This window comes from Boleophthalmus pectinirostris, unplaced genomic scaffold (genome assembly GCF_026225935.1).
Source record: "Boleophthalmus pectinirostris isolate CB_2022bp ecotype Guang Dong unplaced genomic scaffold, ASM2622593v1 HiC_scaffold_14, whole genome shotgun sequence".
Lineage (NCBI taxonomy): Eukaryota > Metazoa > Chordata > Actinopteri > Gobiiformes > Gobiidae > Boleophthalmus > Boleophthalmus pectinirostris.
Window position 1 is genome coordinate 34,783,530 of NW_026571047.1, and position 18,198 is coordinate 34,801,727.

At 47.9% G+C, this 18,198-nt stretch overlaps 1 protein-coding gene across 1 annotated transcript in view; it reads left to right on the plus strand.

Moving 5' to 3' along the window:
* The window catches only part of abca5 (ATP-binding cassette, sub-family A (ABC1), member 5), a 44,905-nt gene that overhangs the window by 11,890 nt on the left and 14,817 nt on the right, over positions 1-18,198 (plus strand). Inside the window, exons 9-25 of the mRNA XM_055150226.1 lie at positions 529-676; positions 1,301-1,478; positions 2,555-2,613; positions 2,736-3,022; positions 3,198-3,317; positions 4,019-4,157; positions 5,169-5,259; positions 5,345-5,484; positions 5,577-5,696; positions 7,781-7,976; positions 8,986-9,152; positions 11,227-11,354; positions 12,648-12,785; positions 14,636-14,749; positions 14,856-15,026; positions 15,291-15,404; positions 16,451-16,588. Of these exons, the coding sequence (XP_055006201.1) occupies positions 529-676; positions 1,301-1,478; positions 2,555-2,613; positions 2,736-3,022; positions 3,198-3,317; positions 4,019-4,157; positions 5,169-5,259; positions 5,345-5,484; positions 5,577-5,696; positions 7,781-7,976; positions 8,986-9,152; positions 11,227-11,354; positions 12,648-12,785; positions 14,636-14,749; positions 14,856-15,026; positions 15,291-15,404; positions 16,451-16,588 (2,448 nt within the window). The remainder of the gene's footprint in view (positions 1-528; positions 677-1,300; positions 1,479-2,554; positions 2,614-2,735; positions 3,023-3,197; positions 3,318-4,018; positions 4,158-5,168; positions 5,260-5,344; positions 5,485-5,576; positions 5,697-7,780; positions 7,977-8,985; positions 9,153-11,226; positions 11,355-12,647; positions 12,786-14,635; positions 14,750-14,855; positions 15,027-15,290; positions 15,405-16,450; positions 16,589-18,198) is intronic.

Consider the following 18,198-nt stretch of genomic DNA (forward strand, 5'->3'; position numbering starts at 1 on the left):
TTATTTTTCGTTCATAGACGCAGAAACGACATATTCACTTTTAAACTCGCCGCTCGTGATAAACACTTTCTCTTTTTCTCACACTCGTCTCAGACGTTTGAGTCAGAAAACGTGTGTGAAACGTTTGTGTAAAACAGAACAGAGTCTGAGTCCAGAAAGACGATGGAGACACAGTGAGTGTGTTTGAGCACAGACTGTGGGGGCAGAGTGGGAGGAGCCTCGTACTGTCTCTGCTGGAGGGGGCGGAGCTGCGGACACAGGCGTGTGACACAGTGAGACTCAGGAGGAAAAGAAAATAAATCATCCAGTCATCATCAAAGAAGTAACAGTCTGTGGGAAGAGTCGACTGGTTTATTATAAAATATAAAACAGAGAAACTCTGGTCTGATTTTCACTGAATAAACATTCTGAGCTGAACCAAATAAATTAAAACACTTCACATCAAAATCGACTTGATATCGTGACCCGTGTATGGAGATCCGTGTTGAGTCGTGGGGAAAGCGTTGACCTGTGTCTGACCTTGTGTAGGTGGTGTACCTGGAGGCGCAGGGAGATGGCGCCGTCTTCTCGTCTCTGTTGAACGGACCTCATCCTCTGTACGTCCCTCTGCTCATGCTCGTCTTAGACTGTGGACTCTACCTGCTGCTCGCCATTTACCTGGACCAAGTGCTGCCCGGTGAGAGGCTTGGACCGGGGTTAGACTGGGTTTAGAACTGGTCTGGTCCTGGTTTAGAACTGGTATAGTCCTGGTTTAGACCAGTTTTAGACCCTTTTTTTGTCCTGGTTTAGCCTGGGTGTAGTCCTAGTTTAGACCCTGGTTTAGTCCTGGTCTATACCAGGTTTAGACCGGGTTTAGACCCAATTTTAGTCCTAGTGTAGACCTGGTTTGGTCTTTAGTCTTGGTTTAGTCCTGGGTTAGACCTGGATTAATCCTCATTTGGTTTTTGGTTCAAATGTGACCAGATGTCACAAAATAAAATGTCCAGATTGTTCAAACTTGTGGAAAATGATTCTTTTCCGTTTGTACAAAAAAAGGACTCTTGGTTTAATGGGACAGTGAGTTTAGAACTAAAGTAATAATCTTAGTCTTATTGTAGTTTAGTTCTTGTTTTAGGTCTGGTTTAGTCCTGGTTTAGACCTGGTTTAGTCTTGAGTCAGTCCTGGTTTGGTTTCTGTTTTTATCTCTGTAATTAACTGAAATTAAATAAAACTGAAATCTTTCTCGTCTTTATTTTCGTCTGTAAATGTAAAATGTTTTATTTTGAAATAATCCTCGTGGTTGTGGTGGTTTTTGGTTCAGGAGAGTTCGGTCTTCGCCGCTCGCCGCTCTACTTCCTGAAGCCGTCCTATTGGTCCAAACGGAGTAAACGTTACGTGGAGGTGAGCTCAGGCTGCGACGCCGAGGCCAACGGGACGACAGGGGGCGCCGTCTCCATCGAACCCATCTCCCCGGAGTTCAGAGGCAAAGAGGCCATCAGGTCTGGACCCGGACCGGGACTAAAACACGACTAAAACAGGACCAAAACAGGACGAGACCGGGACGAGACCGGGGACTAAAGCGGGACGAGACCGGGACTAAAGCAGGATTGAAACAGGACGAGACTGGGGACAAGATTGGGGACGAGACCGAGACTAAAGCGGGACTAAAGCGGGACTAAAGCGGGACTAAAGCGGGACTAAAGCGGGACTAAAGCGGGACTAAAGCGGGACTAAAGCGGGACTGAAACAGGACAAGACCAGCACGAAACTGGGAGTACACCAGGAGTAGATCAGGACTAGACCGGGACAAGATTGTTACAAGACTGTGACGAGACCGGAACAAGACCAGGACTAGACCAAGATGAGACCAGGACTAAAGCAGGGCTAAACCAAGACTACACCAGGCCTAGACCAGGACTAGACCAAGACTAAAGCGAGACTTAAAATGACTAAACCAGGATTGAAACCAGGACTTGAGTAGGACTGAACCCAAGATTAAAGCAGGACTAGACCAGGACTAGCCCTGGACTAGACTAGGACTACACCACAACTAGACTAGGACTAGCACAGGATTGAACCACGATTAAATCAGGATGAAAAAATGACTAAATCGGGACTAAAGTGGGACTAAACCTGGACTATACCAGGACTATACCAGGACTCAATCAGGAATAAACCAGGACTAAAGCGCGGGACTCAACCAGGACTAGACCAAGACTAAAGTGAGACTTAAAATGACTAAACCAGGATTGAGACCAGGACTGAACCAGGACTTGAGTAGGACTGAGCCCAAGATTAATGCAGGACTAGACTAGGACTAGCCCTGGACTAGACTAGGACTACACCACAACCAGACTAGGACTAGCACAGGACTGAACCACGATTAAATCAGGATGAAAAAAGAACTAAATCGGGACTAAAGTGGGACTAAACCAGGACTTGACCAGGACTCAATCAGGAATAAAGCAGGACCAGGACTAGACCAGGACTAGACCAGGACTAGACCAGGACTAGACCAGGACTAGACCAGGACTATTAAAAACCTTCTGTCTCAATGTTTTGTGTTTCGTTCTAGAATCAACAACATCCGTAAAGTTTACAAAGAGAAGGACGGCACAGTGGAGGCGCTCAGGGGTCAGTCACATTAATCTGCTCTCGTTTGTGTTTAAACTTCAGAAAACTGTGCTCCACCTTGTGATGTCACGACGTAAAGCTCACAGGAGTCAGTTTTAACCCTCCCGCCCGTCTGTGCGCAGGTCTGACCTTTGACATCTACGAGGGTCAGATCACGGCTCTCCTGGGCCACAGCGGAGCGGGGAAGTCCACGCTCATGAACATCCTGTGCGGGATCTGCCCCCCCACCTCCGGCTCCGCCTTCATCTACGGCTCCCCGGTGTGCGAGGTCGCCGACCGCCACGAGATGAAGCAGCTCGTCGGAATCTGTCCCCAGTTCAACATCATCTTCGACGTCCTCACCGTGGAGGAACATCTCAGAACCTTCGCCGCCATCAAAGGGATCCCCAAGAACCAGATCGACGAAGAGGTGACGAAAAAAACAGGACTGGACCAGGACTGGACCAGGACTGGACCAGGACTGGACCGGGACTAGACCGGGACTAGACCGGGACTAGACCGGGACTAGACCGGGACTAAACCAGGACTGAACCAGGACTGAACCAGGACTGAACTGAGACTAAAGCACCTTTTCTTTTCTTCAGGTGTCTAAAGTTCTGAAGGACCTGGACCTGGAGAAGATCCAGACGGCTCAGGCCAAAAACCTGAGTGGAGGCCAGAAGAGGAAGCTCTCTGTGGGCATCGCCATCCTGGGAGACCCCAAGGTACCAACCACACGTCCTCTGTCCTCTGTCCTCTGTCCTCTGTCCTGTCCTCTGTCCTCTGTCCTCTGTCCTCTGTCCCCTGTCCTCTGTCCTCTGTCCTCTGTCCTCTGTCCTCTGTCCTGTCCTCTGTCCTGTCCTCTGTCTCTGTCTCTGTCCTCTGTCCTCTGTCCTCTCTGTCCTCTGTCCTCTGTCCTCTGTCCTGTCCTCTGTCCTCTGTCCTCTGTCCTCTGTCCTCTGTCCTGTCCTCTGTCCTCTGTCCTCTGTCCTCTGTCCTCTGTCCTCTGTCCTCTGTCCTCTGTCCTCTGTCCTGTCCTCTGTCCTCTGTCCTCTGTCCTCTGTCCTCTGTCCTCTGTCCTCTGTCCTCTGTCCTCTGTCCTCTGTCCTCTGTCCTCTGTCCTCTGTCCTCTGTCCTGTCCTCTGTCCTCTGTCCTGTCCTCTGTCCTGTCCTTTAGTCCGACAGAACCTGAACCACGTCAGCGCACAAGGAAACATCTGTTTTTATCAGCGCTTTATAGTTTATGTAAATGAGTCATGTGGTTTTAAGTTTCATTGATACCACAGGACACTGTAATACTCTATTATCACCCAAGTAGAAGTGTGTGTGACTCATCTGCGAGCGGCGTGTTGAATCTGAAAACCCCAGATTCTGACGGAGTTGAGTCTCGTACGCAGATGATCCTCAGTCCGTCTCTGTCCCTCAGATCCTGCTCCTGGACGAGCCGACCGCCGGGATGGACCCCTGCTCCCGGCACCAGGTCTGGACTCTGCTGAAGAGCCGACGGGCAGAGAGGGTCACCGTCCTCAGCACCCACTACATGGACGAGGCCGACATACTGGCAGGTAACACGAGGCTAACCACTCTGCCACTCTGCCACTCACACACTACAGGACAAGGTGTGACGAGGCTGATCTACTGGGTTCAGAGCACAGATCAGCTCACCTGTTGTAGTTCCAGTTAGGGATGGGCATGATTAGTCGATTAATTGATAATTTTTCATTAAGAATTTCATCGATTACGTTCATTTTAATCGACAAACCAAATGTAGGTTGCTGTGCGTAGCGTAGAGTGACCAAACAGGGTCAGTACGTGAAGCTCTCTGCACTCAGAAGGAGCGAGACACAAACAGTCTGCAGTGTACTGAAGTGCAAACGCGAACGATGTGCAACGATGATTTGTAGAAGAAATTCCACACTTTCCGTTGCGTTGGGACAAGTGTGAGTCCATGTGCACAGTGGATAAAGCAGCACATATGTTTCTGTGTCCAGTGGGAAAAAGATTTTCCAGGTGAGAGTCGCTCAATGTGGATGACGAGGCCCCGCCCCCCCTCCCCCCGTACGCTGTCCTGGTTTTGACAAACACAAATCTGGTCACACTGACCTGTATTCACCCGAGTCATGTCTTTTAATCCAACACAAGTTGAACCACATCAGCGACACAAGAGCTGGAGTTTTATCTTCACTTAGTTTATGTAAATTAGTGATGTGGTTTTAAGTTTTGTTTCTGTGAGATTTGAACAAAACTGAATTAAACACATTATAATGTCAAACAGCTGATGTGGATCTAGAGTCGTTACGTTTATATGTCGTAAAGTTGAATTTATTTATGCAGATTAGTGCAGATAGTAATAATAATGATGATAATTTTAATATAAAAATATTAATGATTAATCGATAATCTATCGTTAATTCTTTCAACGATCGATTAAGAAAATTTCATCGAATGCCCGTCACTAGTTCCAGCTCAGTCCTGTGCCTCTCCAGAGCACAGGCCTGTAGATCAGTGTGGACTTTTGTGTATTTTAAATCATAATAATGTTTGTCCATGTTGACAGTCTCTGTTTGTGTGTTCAGATCGTAAAGCAGTGATCTCTCAGGGACAACTCAAGTGTGTGGGCTCCTCTCTCTATCTGAAGACCAAGTGTGGGGTCGGCTACCACCTCAGGTCTGGCTCCTCTCCCCTACGCTGGACTCTGCTCTCCTCTCTCCTCTCTGTTGCTTGAGTATAAGTGTTTCCTGTTTTTGTTCAGGATGTCGATCACAGAGTCATGTGACTCGGACAAAGTCTCGTCTCTGGTCCAGAATCACGTCTCTAAAGCCCAACTGTCCCGACGCCACGAGAGCGAGCTCACCTTCACCCTGCCCTTTGAGAGCGTGGACACTTTCCCAGGTGCGGACTCACCTTGACTTATGATTCTTAGGTCTGACTCTCATTGGTGCTGGTCGTGTTTATAATCCTCTCTCTCCTCGGTCGTTGTTCAGGTCTGTTCTCGGAGTTGGACGCCGCTCCGTCTCTGGGCATCACTCATTACGGCGTTTCCATGACGACGCTGGAGGACGTCTTCCTGAGGCTGGAGGCTGAGGCCGAGGTCGACCAGGCCGGTGAGGGGCACTCTGTTTATACACTACAGTTACACTGACACACATGTGGTTTAATGATGCCTTAAGGTTCGTTCACACCAAGGCGTCAAAGCGTCCAGTTTCAATGCAAAGTCTATGTGGACGCGCGACTAGAGCGTCCTGCGTTTTTGCAGTGCGTTTTCGGCGTCAGCGCGGCGCGAATCTGGCGTCGACGCGGTGCGTCTTGGGCGTTTTGGCGTCAGCGGCCAAGACGCGCGTCCAAAGCGTCAGCGTCTAGAAGTTGAAAATGCTGAACTTTTTGCGTCAGACGAGCCGCGTCGACCAATCAGGGACGAGTATCCAGAGACGCAGCGACGTTATTATCAGGAAGAAAAACCCCAGAACCAGAACGAGAACCACAAACATGAGCGGAGAATAAATATATACACCACAATCACCGAGCCGATCGCAAGGACTACACCAGGACCGGACCAGGACTAGACCAGGACTAGACCAGGACTAAACAAGGACTAGACCGGGACTAGACCGTGATTAGACCAGGACTAGACCGGGACTGATCCAGTGTCATTAGCAGAGTATAAATATATATACGCCCCGGTCGTCGACCCGATTTCCTCCGCTGATGTTTTATGTCATAAAAACACTAAAGTCTCTCAGTCTGGTCTGATATTGTTTCGGGAAAAGACCAGGACCGGGCTCTTGTTTCCAGGGCAACGGACGCGCGTCAAGTATTTTTGTCCCGTTCGTCCACGGCGTCAAAGTCGAGCGTCGGGGGCGTCTAAACGCAAATGCAAACGCGTCCAAATAGAGACGTCAAGGTGTTTTTTGAAGCTTTGGTGTGAACGGCCTTTTACACTTATCACTGTGACTGATGATCTGTACCGATGTTCCCTCTACACACACACACACACACACACACACACACACACACACACACACACACACTCTCTCACACACACACTCACACACACACACACACACGCACTCACACACACACACGCACTCACTCACACACGCACTCACTCACGCGCGCACACACACACACACACACACACACACACACACACAGTATGAAAATAAGAGGCAGTGCAGTAGAAGTGTATTCTAATAGAAAGTTGAGTTGTTCTCATACCTGACAGTGTTGACTGTTGAGACGTGCTCCTCCTCAGAGGGGTCTCCTCAGAGGGGTCTCCTCAGAGGGGTCTCCTCAGAGGGGTCTCCTCAGAGGGGTCTCCTCAGAGGGGGTCTCCTCAGAGGGGTCTCCTCAGAGGGGGTCTCCTCAGAGGGGTCTCCTCAGAGGGGTCCTCAGAGGGGTCTCCTCAGAGGGGTCTCCTCAGAGGTCTCCTCAGAGGGGTCTCCTCAGAGGGGGTCTCCTCAGAGGGGTCTCCTCAGAGGGGTCTCCTCAGAGCGGTCTCCTCAGAGCGGTCTCCTCAGAGCGGTCCTCCTCAGAGGGGTCTCCTCAGAGGGGTCTCCTCAGAGGGTCTCCTCAGAGCGGTCTCCCTCAGAGCGGTCTCTCTCAGAGGGGGTCTCCTCAGAGGGGTCTCTCAGTCTCCTCAGAGGGGTCTCCTCAGAGAGGGTCTCCTCAGAGGGGGTCTCCTCAGAGGGGGTCTCCTCAGAGGGGGTCTCCTCAGAGCGGTCTCCTCAGAGGGGGTCTCCTCAGAGGGGTCTCCTCAGAGGGGTCTCCTCAGAGGGGTCTCCTCAGAGGGTCTCCTCAGAGCGGTCTCCTCAGAGGGGGTCTCCTCAGAGGGGGTCTCCTCAGAGGGGTCTCCTCAGAGGGTCTCCTCAGAGCGGTCTCCTCAGAGCGGTCTCCTCAGAGGGGTCTCCTCAGAGGGTCTCCTCAGAGGGTCTCCTCAGAGGGGTCTCCTCAGAGGGGTCTCCTCAGAGGGGTCTTGTGATGGTCACTCTCTGCTGTTCCTGCTCAGTTCATTCACACAGGTCTTATTACTGTCTTCTGTCTGTGGGTGAAATCTCTAAGGAAACAACTGCAGGTAGAACAGGTGCACATGTCCCTTTTAGCCGTTCAAATACTCCCACATTCTGCCTGATATATGTGACTTTACACAGACACATGACCCTCTGTCTGGTCCTGACCATCTCTGTTTCAGACTACAGCGTGTTTAACCGCGAGCAGCCCGAGGACGAGGGCGATACTTCATCTGTGGACGACCTGGACCAGAGGCTCCTGAGCTTCTCCGAGTCTGACGGGGTCAAAGGTCACGCCCTGTGGAGGCAGCAGTTCAGCGCTGTGGCCTGGCTGCACATGCTCAACATGAGACGAGAGAGGAAGGCCTTTGTCTACACGTGAGTCTGTCCTCCAGATACACACCCATTTTGTGAAAACTCACCGTTCATTTGCTGTTGGCTGTGGGAATGTTTTTCACTGGTCTCCAGAGCAAATTGATGCAAGTTTAAGCAATGTTCAGTCTGGATTTAATACCAGATCCATGTTGATTAGTTTGATGTGTGTAGGTCCAGTGATCACAGAGATATGACCCATAAACCAGGTCAAACATCAGGCAGAATCAGAACAGACTTTATTGCCATATGTTAGTTATTATTGCATTGTAGTCTCTTTATCTCACAGGTGTCAAACAGATCCGGCCCGGGGGCCAGATCCGGCCCTCCAAGACCTTTAATCTGGCCCTCGGGTGATTTTCTACAAAAATATTTAAATTATAATTTCTATTAAAATCTTGTTAATTTTCTGTGGTGTTTATCACAGCAGAGTCTCCAGCGTCTCTGTACGTGGCCCCTCCCACCAGAGCAGCACAAATGAAGACTTGTCTCTTTCCAAACGCTCTTAAAGGACGATCGTTTTGACTGTTGACCGTGACACCCTCATCAGAAAAATGTCCAACATGAGAAAAGTGGAGCCGAGTGCAGGATTTTACAACAAAAATTGACTTATTCTATTTACAGACAAGTTCATGTTAAAACTTTGTGTTGAAATTGTATTCTTCTTAAAGTTTCAGGTTGTTCATAATATTATCATATTTAGTAAAAGAAAGAGTTCATCAATTAAAAAAGATTTGTGTAATAGATTTGTGTTTCTCTGCACAAATATTTGAACTTATTGTTATTTTTGGGGTTTATATGACATGAGTTTTCTGATCTGGACCATTTGGGATCAAAGTTGGTTGGACACGATCCCCGGACCAAAATGAGTTTGACTCTCCTGCTTTATCTCATTATGCGTCTCGTTATACAGTAGTTATTATTGCACTTTTGAATCTGTCTGCTGGTTTTATATTTCACAATAGTCCTTATTGTATTTCTGACCCTCTCTTTCTCTGTCTCTGTGTGTCTGTAGTTTTGCTCTGTTCCTGGTGTTCGTGGCTGCCGTCCTGGTTCTGTCTTTGGCCACTGGGAACATTCAGATCCACTCTCCGGACAGAGAGTTCCTCCCCGTGTATCTGCTGAGGAGGAACCAGGCCCCACACAGATACGCCACCAGCCTCCTGGTCCAGAACTCCTCAGGTCCAGAACCGTCTCCGTGTCACTCACATCTAATATTAACACCACTTTCTGAACCTGCAGTGAAAAAATCATTTGACTTTTGTTTGTTGACTTTTACACTGACAGAGTTTCAGTGAACTTTGTGACAGTTTTTGTTTTCTCTGGTCTGTTCCTCATCACAAACACACCTGGATTTATGTTTCGTTTCATTCACACAAACCCTGCACATTTTGATTTAGTTCTTCTCTCAAACCAAAAACACTTTATTCCCCCTTGTGATGTCATCATGTGGTGATACAGGAAGTGCTCCGCTGTGTTTGTAAACTCCACACATCTTCACTAGAATCAATCAAATAATTTCAGACCAGGAATTGTCGATCTCTACTGAACTAAAGGTAAAAGGAGCTGTTCACTTGAAAACTTCATGACATCACAAGGTGGAACAGAGCATTTTGAGCTTTGGAGGTATAGACACTTACACCAGCAGTGTCAGCAGCATGTACTTTTAAAAGCTTCAATTTACACCAGAGACAAAGATCTGCTCCTGTGATTCCAGCCTCTGTGTCTTCTCACGTTTAAACTCTAAACTCTGTCTTCTCACGTTTAAACTCTAAACTCTGTGTCTTCTCACGTTTAAACTCTAAACTCTGTCTTCTCACGTTTAAACTCTAAACTCTGTCTTCTCACGTTTAAACTCTAAACTCTGTGTCTTCTCACGTTTAAACTCTAAACTCTGTGTCTTCTCACGTTTGAACTCTAAACTTTTCCCATAGTTCATGTTTTTGTCGTTGATTGTCTCTGTTCTGTTTTAAATCTCTAAACTAAAGTGTCAGAGTGGAGGTTTTGCAGTGTTACGAGTCGTATCTGTGGAGCTGCGTTAATGAAGCTCGTGTCTGTGTCACTTTGCTCGTTGCTCCTCGCGCGACTCTAAACTTTCTGTCCTCGAGCTCCTGATGCGACGCTCTGTGTTTACGTGACTGTAGTGGTTTTATGCAACGGATTTTGAAAGGACATCGGAAGTTTATTTTGACCTTTGGCGTGATTATTTCCTGTTTTTCCCCTGATAAAAGTCTGGAGACGCTCTGATGCTGCAAAAGTAGAACTCCAATCTAATTTGAGCGACGTGTAGCATCATGACGCGGCTGATCGCGTGTCTGACACTGCTGGTGTAAATTTTCCAACCAGTTAAAATGGAACGTGACACCTGCTGATGTTCTGCTGCTGCTGCTGCTGCTGCTGCACTTACTCTGTCACACTTTGGTGAAAATATTGGGTAATAATAAAGAGTTACTCAAATATGTGTGAATGAAACAAAACACAACTCCAGCTCTGTTTGTGAGGAGAGAACAACATTAAAGGTTGTATGGAGGATTTTTTTTTTTGTTTCAAATTGTCAGGGAAAGTTTAAAATACCATTACAGAGATGCAGCAGACCAAAAAAAAAAGAATGAAAATCCAACTGTGGACATAGTGAGGCCAAATAAACATCAGCCAATAGAAAACGAGGCTCACTCATTTTCTATTGGTTGTTAGGTTGTCAATCAAACTCCTACGTTTCTAGTGTAAGTGACTCGTCGGTGCGCGGGGATTGCGTGGTTTATGCAGCGGTTCTTAGAGGCTTTTTCAAATGTGTTTCTTCCTCTCGGTTTGCACAAAGTTTGTTGCGATGGAGGACGAGAATCCACGACCGGTTCGCTGCAAAAGAAAGTACATTTTTGAGATCGCTGAAAAAAGAAGAGAAGGGGAAAAGGAGCAAAGCCAAACTGAGGTGATTCTTGGAGATCTCTTCCAGTGATTGTGCGAATGAAGCAGACGAATGGTCTAATGGTAATTCTGAACGCGCACTGGATGTAAACAAGCGTGATTTCTAGAGTGAGGAGGCGGGAGGAGATGTTTCTACTGAGGGAGAAGTGAAGGAGGAAGGTGGTGTCACGCATGCACAACATTTGAAAAATCACTGTCACTGTATTTCTCTTCTCTTAAAAAATCCTCTCTACAACCTTTAACAGTTAGCATCAAACCCCCAGGGGAGTACCAGTTGATCTTATTTCATATATTATCTAGTTTAATGTTTTGTAAATCTGTTTTCCCTCAGACTCAGACATCTCAGAGCTGATTCATAACCTGGAGTCTCAGGACCTGCAGGTGGAGATGATGAGACAGAGCGACTTCATGTCAGCAGCTCCTCACAGCGCCGCCATCAACGTCACCGGGTCCAACAAGGTCTCACACATCCTACACGCTTCAGATGGGAATATAAGATTACAAGGACTGTGAACGCACCACAAATAAGATCGATAAGCGACTAAAACAAAATAACATTAGAGCCATGAGTGTCCAAACCATCAAAGGGTTTAACCCATTGACGCCGGATGCTGCACAGCGCAGCGCTGAGTCTCCTGTCGGTGTCCGGATTGTCTGACGATCAGCTTAACTGGTAAAGGCGGAGCCACATCTGGAAGCATGGGGGGCGTGTCGTCCTCTCGCTTCATTCACTCCCATAGAGACACAAAACTGCTGGAGCTGTATTGTCACGTTAAACCTTCTTTATCGTGGCGTATTATTTCCCCATTGAAAAATAATAAAATAAAAATGCTGACAGTGACAATGACAGTGAAGACACGGACAACATTTTTGTGTTTGACCATGTTTATTTGTTACACGACATAGTGATATGGCACCTGTTATAGGAGCGTCTGGAACAGCGAACAGATCAAGTGGTTGAGCGCGTTCATGCGCTGGTAGTAAAGAACAACATTTGTTACTTCAAACACCAGGTCGTGATGGGAAAATGTGTGGGATACATTTGGATTATTTTTCAATGGGGAAATAATACGCCACGATAAAGGTTTAACGCGACAATACAGCTCCAGCAGTTTTGTGTCTCTCTATGGGAGTGAATGAAGCGAGAGGACGACACGCCCCCCATGCTTCCAGATGTGGCTCCGCCTTTACCAGTTAAGCTGATCGCCAGACAATCCGGACACCGACAGGAGACTCAGCTCTGCGCTGTGCAGCATCCGGCGTCAATGGTTTAATATATATAGTCCAGGGTTCGACTGCAGGTCCTTTCTGTGTGGAGTTTGCATGTTCTCCCTGTGTAAAGCTTTCCTCTGGGTGTTCTGCTTTTCATGTTTTCATGTACATACATGTAGTATTTTATATGATACAGTATTATCCTGTTTTATGATGCTTTTTGGTGTCACTGTCCGTAGGGTTTAATACTGTCTCTGTGTTTATGGTTTGTGGTGCGTTTACTGTCTGTAGGGTTTAATAATGTCTCTGTGTTTATGGTTTGTGGTGCGTTCACTGTCCGTAGGGTTTAATAATGTCTCTGTGTTTATGGTTTGTGGTGCGTTTACTGTCTGTAGGGTTTAATAATGTCTCTGTTTATGGTTCGTGGTGCGTTCACTGTCCGTAGGGTTTAATAATGTCTCTGTGTTTATGGTTTGTGGTGCGTTCACTGTCCGTAGGGTTTAATAATGTCTCTGTGTTTATGGTTGGTGGTGCGTTCAGGGTTTCCGGTACATTCTGGCGTTCAACAGCACCACGGTTCACTCTCTGCCCATGACCGTGAACATTCTGAGTAACGCTCTGCTCCGAGGCCTGAACAGCTCCTCACACATCCACACCTGGACCAAACCCTTCGACTACGTGAGTAACACACACACACACACACACACACACACACACACACACACACACACACACACACACACACACACACACACACACACACACACACACACACACACACACACACACACACACACACACACACACACACACACACACACACACACACACACACACACACACACACACACACACACACACACACACACACACACACACACACACACACACACACACACACACACACACACACAACACACACACACACACACACACACACACACACACACACACACACACACACACACACACACACACACACACACACACACACACACACACACACACACACACACACACACACACACACACACACACACACACACACACACACACACACACACACACACACACACACACACACACACACACACACACACACACACACACACACACACACACACACACACACACACACACACACACACACACACACACACACACACACACACACACACACACACACACACACACACACACACACACACACACACACACACACACACACACACACACACACACACACACACACACAACACACACACACACACACACACACACACACACACACACACACACACACACACACACACACACACACACACACAACACACACACACACACACACACACACACACACACACACACACACACACACACACACACACACACACACACACACACACACACACACACACACACACAAACACACACACACACACACACACACACACACACACACACACACACACACACACACACACACACACACACAACACACACACACACACACACACACACACACACACACACACACACACACACACACACACACACACACACACACACACACACACACACACACACACACACAACACACACACACACACACACACACACACACACACACACACACACACACACACACACACAGACACACACACACACACACACACACACACACACAAACACACACACACACACACACACACACACACACACACACACACACACACACACACACACACACACACACACACACACACACACACACACACACACACACACACACACACACACACACACACACACACACACACACACACACACACACACACACACACACACACACACACACACACAAACACACACACACACACACACACACACACACACACAGCACACACACACACACACACACACGCACAACACACACACACACACACACACACACACACACAAACACACACACACACACACACACACACACACACACACACACACACACACACACACACACACACACAGACACACACACACACACACACACACACACACACACACACACACACACACACACACACACACACACACACACACACACACACACACACACACACACACACAGACACACACACACACACACACACACACACACACACACACACACACACACACACACACACACACACACACACACACACACACACACACACACACACACAACACACACACACACACACACACACACACACACACACACACACACACACACACACACACACACACACACAAACACACACACCAAACCCTTCGACTACGTGAGTAACACACACACGGGCTGAAATGAGAGAAAACTGAAAACACACAAAGCTCCTCTGGGTTTTTAAAGTCCATGTACCTCCTACAGTCATATTTTAGAAAACCAGCTGTATGGAAAAAGACTTTTTAAATCAGTTCAGTTCTGCTTTAGTCGTAGCTGAATCATCGTCATAAATAGTCACTTTTTCATTTGTATTTCGTTGTAGAAAATCCCAGATGCCACGTCGTACGCGCTGGTTTATATCGAGGCCATTATCCTGGGCATGTTGGCGGCCGGGATGCCCGCGTACTTCGCCATGGACCACACCCGGGACCGAGAGGTGAGGCTCAAACACGTTTAGGTTCACACTTCGCTCTTTGCTCTTTGTGTTTTTCTGATGTTAAAGTTTGTTCCGGATTAAACACCTTTTGCCCGTTTTGTTCCAGATTAAATGCCGGTCGACGCTGCGTATCTCGGGTCTGCTGCCGTCGGCGTACTGGTGCGGTCAGGCCGCCGTGGACATCCCCTTCTTCTACCTCCTGCTCTCCTCCATGACCTCCATCCTCTTCAGCTTCCACACCAACTCCCTGCTCAGCTCCAGCAACGTCACCGCCGTGGTGCGTGTACCCCGGGGTTAGAGTCTGGGTTTAGACCCGGTTTAGAGGAGTCCTGGTTTAGAGTCCTGGTTTAGAGTCCTGGTTTAGAGTCCTGGTTTAGAGTCCTGGTTTAGAGTCCTGGTTTAGACTGGGTTTAGTCTTGGTTCATTCCTGCTTTTCCACTGTTATAGACTTAGTCCTGCATTAGACCTGGTTTAGACGAGATTCAGTCCTGGTTCGGTTCTGATTCGGTCCTGGTTCAGTCCCGGTCTTTCTCTGTTGTAGATCTTGTGCATCATCGGCTTCGGTCCGGCCATGATCCTCTTCACGTACGTGGTGTCATTTGTTTTCGCTCGAGTTCAGAGCAACAGAGACTTTTTCTCCGTCATCTCCATGATGGTGAGACTCAGATCAGATTCAGCTGCAGCTTCTGAGACGCCACACGCACCTGCTCCCTCACCTGTCTGTAACACCTGCCGTCTCTGCTCCCTCACCTGTCTGTAACACCTGCCGTCTCTGCTCCCTCACCTGTCTGCAACACCTGCCGTCTCTGCTCCCTCACCTGTCTGTAACACCTGCCGTCTCTGCTCCCTCACCTGTCTGTAACACCTGCCGTCTCTGCTCCCTCACCTGTCTGTAACACCTGCCGTCTCTGCTCCCTCACCTGTCTGTAACACCTGCCGTCTCTGCTCCCTCACCTGTCTGTAACACCTGCCGTCTCTGCTCCCTCACCTGTCTGTAACACCTGCCGTCTCTGCTCCCTCACCTGTCTGTAACACCTGCCGTCTCTGCTCCCTCACCTGTCTGTAACACCTGCCGTCTCTGCTCCTCTCCTGCTGTCTGTAACACCTGCCGTCTCTGCTCCCTCACCTGTCTGTAACACCTGCCGTCTCTGCTCCCTCACCTGTCTGTAACACCTGCCGTCTCTGCTCCCTCACCTGTCTGTAACACCTGCCGTCTCTGCTCCCTCACCTGTCTGTAACACCTGCCGTCTCTGCTCCCTCACCTGTCTGTAACACCTGCCGTCTCTGCTCCCTCACCTGTCTGTAACACCTGCCGTCTCTGCTCCCTCACCTGTCTGTGCAACACCTGCCCGTCTCTGCTCTGTGTGGTGTTACTGTCTGACCTGTGACCTTTGACCTTTGACCTCTCAGGTGTGTGTGGTGTTACTGTCTGACCTGTGACCTGTGACCTTTGACCTCTCAGGTGTGTGTGGTGTTACTGTCTGACCTGTGTCCTTTGACCTCTCAGGTGTGTGTGGTGTTGCTGTCTGACCTGTGACCTTTGACCTCTCAGGTGTGTGTGGTGTTACTGTCTGACCTGTGACCTGTGACCTTTGACCTCTCAGGTGTGTGTGGTGTTACTGTCTGACCTGTGACCTGTGACCTTTGACCTCTCAGGTGTGTGTGGTGTTACTGTCTGACCTGTGACCTTTGACCTCTCAGGTGTGTGTGGTGTCGGCGTCTCTGGTGCAGTTGACGTTTGTGAACGACAGTCCGGCTCTGACCAGAAACCTCCACAACGTCCTGTGTCTGTTCAACCCCCTGTACCCGCTCATGGGCTGCCTCAACTCCATCACCAAGGTAACATACTACTAGTACTGCAGTACTACTGTTACTGCAGTACTACTACAACAGTTATACCATACCAACTTTATTTATAAAGCACTTTAAAAACTTTACAGTCGGCCAAAGTGCTGCACACAAACACAGGACACACAATAGAAGAAAATATATGATACACATGCAATACTTCCATTCAAAACATAAAAAACAGCAAAATACATGTCGCTTATTAAAAGCCAGTGAAAAAAGATACGTTTTTAAGACTGATTTAAAAACAGGTACAGACTCGGCCTCTAATCACTAACGGCAGCTGGTTCCAGAGCCGAGGGGCAGAAACAGAAAACGCACGGTCCCCACAAAGTTTACGTTTAGCTTTTGGGACGGCGAGCTGGAGTTGGTCTACAGACCTGAGAGTGCGAGAGGAGAGGGAACGTGAGGGTGGATCAAGTCAGTGAGGTAGGAGGAGCTGGGCCGTGCAAACACTTAAAAGTGAATAAAACAATTTTAAAATCAACTCTAAAAGACACTGGGAGCCAATGGAGAGAAGCTAAAACAGGTGAGACGCTCTTGTGTTTCCGGGTTTCAGTTAAAAGTCGAGCCGCTGAGTTTTGGACCCGTTGCAACCGGGAAAGTGCATTTTGGTTGACACCAACATAAAGTGCATCACAGTGATCCAACCTATTTGTCACAAACACATGTATGACAGTTTCAAAATGTTCCATTGACAAAATAGGCTTAATTTTGGCCAGTTGCCAGTTATAGAATACAACTCCATCACCAAGGTAAGATACTACTAGTACTGCAGTACTACTGTTACTGCAGTACTACTACTACAACTACACAACTCCATCACCAAGGTACTGCACAGAATACTACTACTATTACTGTAGTACTACTACAACTATACACTACATCTCCATCACCAAGGTACTGCTCACGATACTACTATTACTGCAGTATTATTACTATTACTACAGTCATACAGTGCAGTTGTTGTACTCTGGTCCAAAGCAAGAAAAATATCTGAAGAAAGCTTTTTTTCTGAAACGTGATTTAAAAATAAAAAAGTGTTTTTGGACATGGGCCGTCTGTGTGTGTTTTCACTTTTATTATACAGCACAGTCCCATCACCAAAGTCCTTCTGCTGTTGAGGGTTTTTGTCTCGCGCCTCAGACTGTTTATATCAATGAACAGAGCTAACACGCCGTGTTCCAAACAGGAAGTGAGCATGGTGGCTCTTCTGGCTCCATCAGATCTGGCTCCTTTGATTTACATTGGATTATAATGGCTCCTCTCTGTTCCTGCTGCTGTGGCCTCGACATTTTGGTCTTAAATGTTTGTATTAATCTGCGACACAGATTTGTTTCTGTTTAGTTCATCCAGAAAATCCTTTTCATAATATAGAGCCTGACTTCAGATTCACTCCTGTGACCTTCAGCAGCGTGAGCTTCATTTGACGCTGTGGAGACGTCACACTCGCTTAGTTCACATTTTTATACAGTTATGTCTGCGGCTGGTACCTGACCCGTGTGCTTTGGCCCCTCCTCCTCTCTGTCTCAGGGTAAACCTTAATGTTCCTGGACACAGATGTTCTGCTCTCACACTGGACAAACGCAGCACAGTTTCAG